Below are 1,883 nucleotides of genomic sequence, written 5' to 3' on the forward strand. Positions count from 1 at the left end.
AGACCTTGCTGAATAGTAAATTTCTAATTTGTTCCACTGTGCGCAGCCTTACAAAACTATACAGCAGAAATCAAAATCGACCGCAAACACCCTATACTGCTTTGTACCGCGCGGTATCGTGCCACCACATTTTTTTTTTTGAGCAGACCTTTTAAGCAAACATTATAATAAGAGTTAAAAATTTGTTTTTAACCTTCAGGCGTCTCCTCTTGACGGACACCACCGTCTGCACAGCCAACATTGGCCATAAAATCGCATGTTTCCATTTTAACATTCCAAGCCGTACCAGGACCGCAATCTTTTATAGTTGCTATGCCATTATCACAGTGAAGAAACTTTTTGCAATCCAAAGGATGTGGATAGACGCCAGAAGCGCCAACAGGACATGCTACAGCTGGACTATTTCGAACTGCGCAAGTTGATAAGAAAACCATAAAAAATTCAATAATCATTATTTGTTATCACAAATTTCACCTTGCCAATCACCAATGCCCAAACGACCGGAACAATCAACTTTATTCTCAAAATCACAAACTTCAAGCGCGGCATTAAATGCAGTACCCGGACCACAATCCATCTCATAGCGTATGCCGTTTGCGCAACGTAGGTATTTCTTGCAATCAGTTGGATGTGGATAAAGACCTGATTCACTTTCTGCGCAAATTGTGGACTGTGCAGAATCGACAGAGCTCTGTGTGTGAGCACCAACAGAGTTCGTATCCAAAGCACTCCATTCGACTTTGTGATCGTATGTGGCATAACCAGGATTTATATGCTGCCAGTCCGAACGTAACCACACGTAGTCTGTGCTTTCTGCTTCGTCAGTAGGTATGCAAATTTGATTGGAAATGCTAAATACCGTATTTTGTGCGCAATTCTGAATAAGCGTTCGCCCATCAAGGCATTCTATATATAGCAGGCCATCGAAGGGATAAACGAAATAGCCAACTGCTTGCGCTGGACAAACGATGTAGTTTTGGTACGAGGCTAAAAAACGAATTGGTTGTAGTTAAGAATTTTCTATTTATTTTCTACTTTTACTATTTAGCTAAGTACTCACTTATATCTGTAGCATAATCTTGCGAGCACTGTACGCGATCCACAGGTGTGACTTCCCTTGCAGCTAGACACATTCTCTGCGAAATACTAAAAACGCTGCCCGTCTGACAGGTTTGTATGAACGTCTCACCATTATTGCAATTCACAAAATGCTGTGCATTAAATGGATGCAAGAAGAGGCCTTGCATATTCGGCGGACATGCGACTTTGTCCTCGATTATCGTATTTGCTGCTGTATTAGGTAACTTTGTGCCTTGCATACAATTAACATTTTTTTCAAAATCACAGACCTCCACATCTGCGCTCCATGCCGTGCCAGGAGCACACTGCTTAACTTGAGTCACACCATGCGAACATGCAAGGAATTTCCTACAATCATACGGATGCGGATATGTGCCTATCGCTTTAGGTGGACATTCCACATCAGCGTCTGCACTCACATCTTTTGCTAAATATTTATTAATTTATTGATCATAAGTACTTAATGTGAGTCATAACGCAAACACTTAATGAACTTACGTTCTCTCTCACTCATTACTCCAGCTTCCTGAACGTCAGCGCCTGCTTTGTGATTGTCATATCCATTATCCGACCGCCAGTTACGATCATATTCGTTTACTTTCGTTTCATAGTCGCAGTATCTTCGTGTCGTGCTAAATATCATACCCTTTACACAATTTTCAATAGTTCCATGCCCACGGCTACATTTTATATATTTCGTATTATCGTAAGGATATGGATAGACACTGTTAGCATCTGAAGGACATGTTGTCTCGAGCAATTGATCTAAGGCATTCAAATACCATGTTTTAAGATTTTTTTTT

At 40.8% G+C, this 1,883-nt stretch overlaps 1 protein-coding gene across 1 annotated transcript in view; it reads right to left on the reverse strand.

Annotated features, from left to right (window-relative positions):
* Positions 1 to 25: 25 nt before the first annotated feature.
* Positions 26 to 1,883, reverse strand: part of LOC108373939 (uncharacterized) — a 13,262-nt gene continuing 11,404 nt past the window's right edge. Inside the window, exons 7-10 of the mRNA XM_017629884.1 lie at positions 1,579 to 1,865; positions 1,061 to 1,507; positions 475 to 987; positions 26 to 409 (exon numbers count right to left, since the gene is read on the reverse strand). Of these exons, the coding sequence (XP_017485373.1) occupies positions 189 to 409; positions 475 to 987; positions 1,061 to 1,507; positions 1,579 to 1,865 (1,468 nt within the window). The 3' untranslated portion in view covers positions 26 to 188. The remainder of the gene's footprint in view (positions 410 to 474; positions 988 to 1,060; positions 1,508 to 1,578; positions 1,866 to 1,883) is intronic.

Source organism: Rhagoletis zephyria, unplaced genomic scaffold (assembly GCF_001687245.7).
Source record: "Rhagoletis zephyria isolate East Lansing unplaced genomic scaffold, Rhagoletis_zephyria_1.1 Rzeph_scaffold_07167, whole genome shotgun sequence".
Classification (NCBI taxonomy): domain Eukaryota; kingdom Metazoa; phylum Arthropoda; class Insecta; order Diptera; family Tephritidae; genus Rhagoletis; species Rhagoletis zephyria.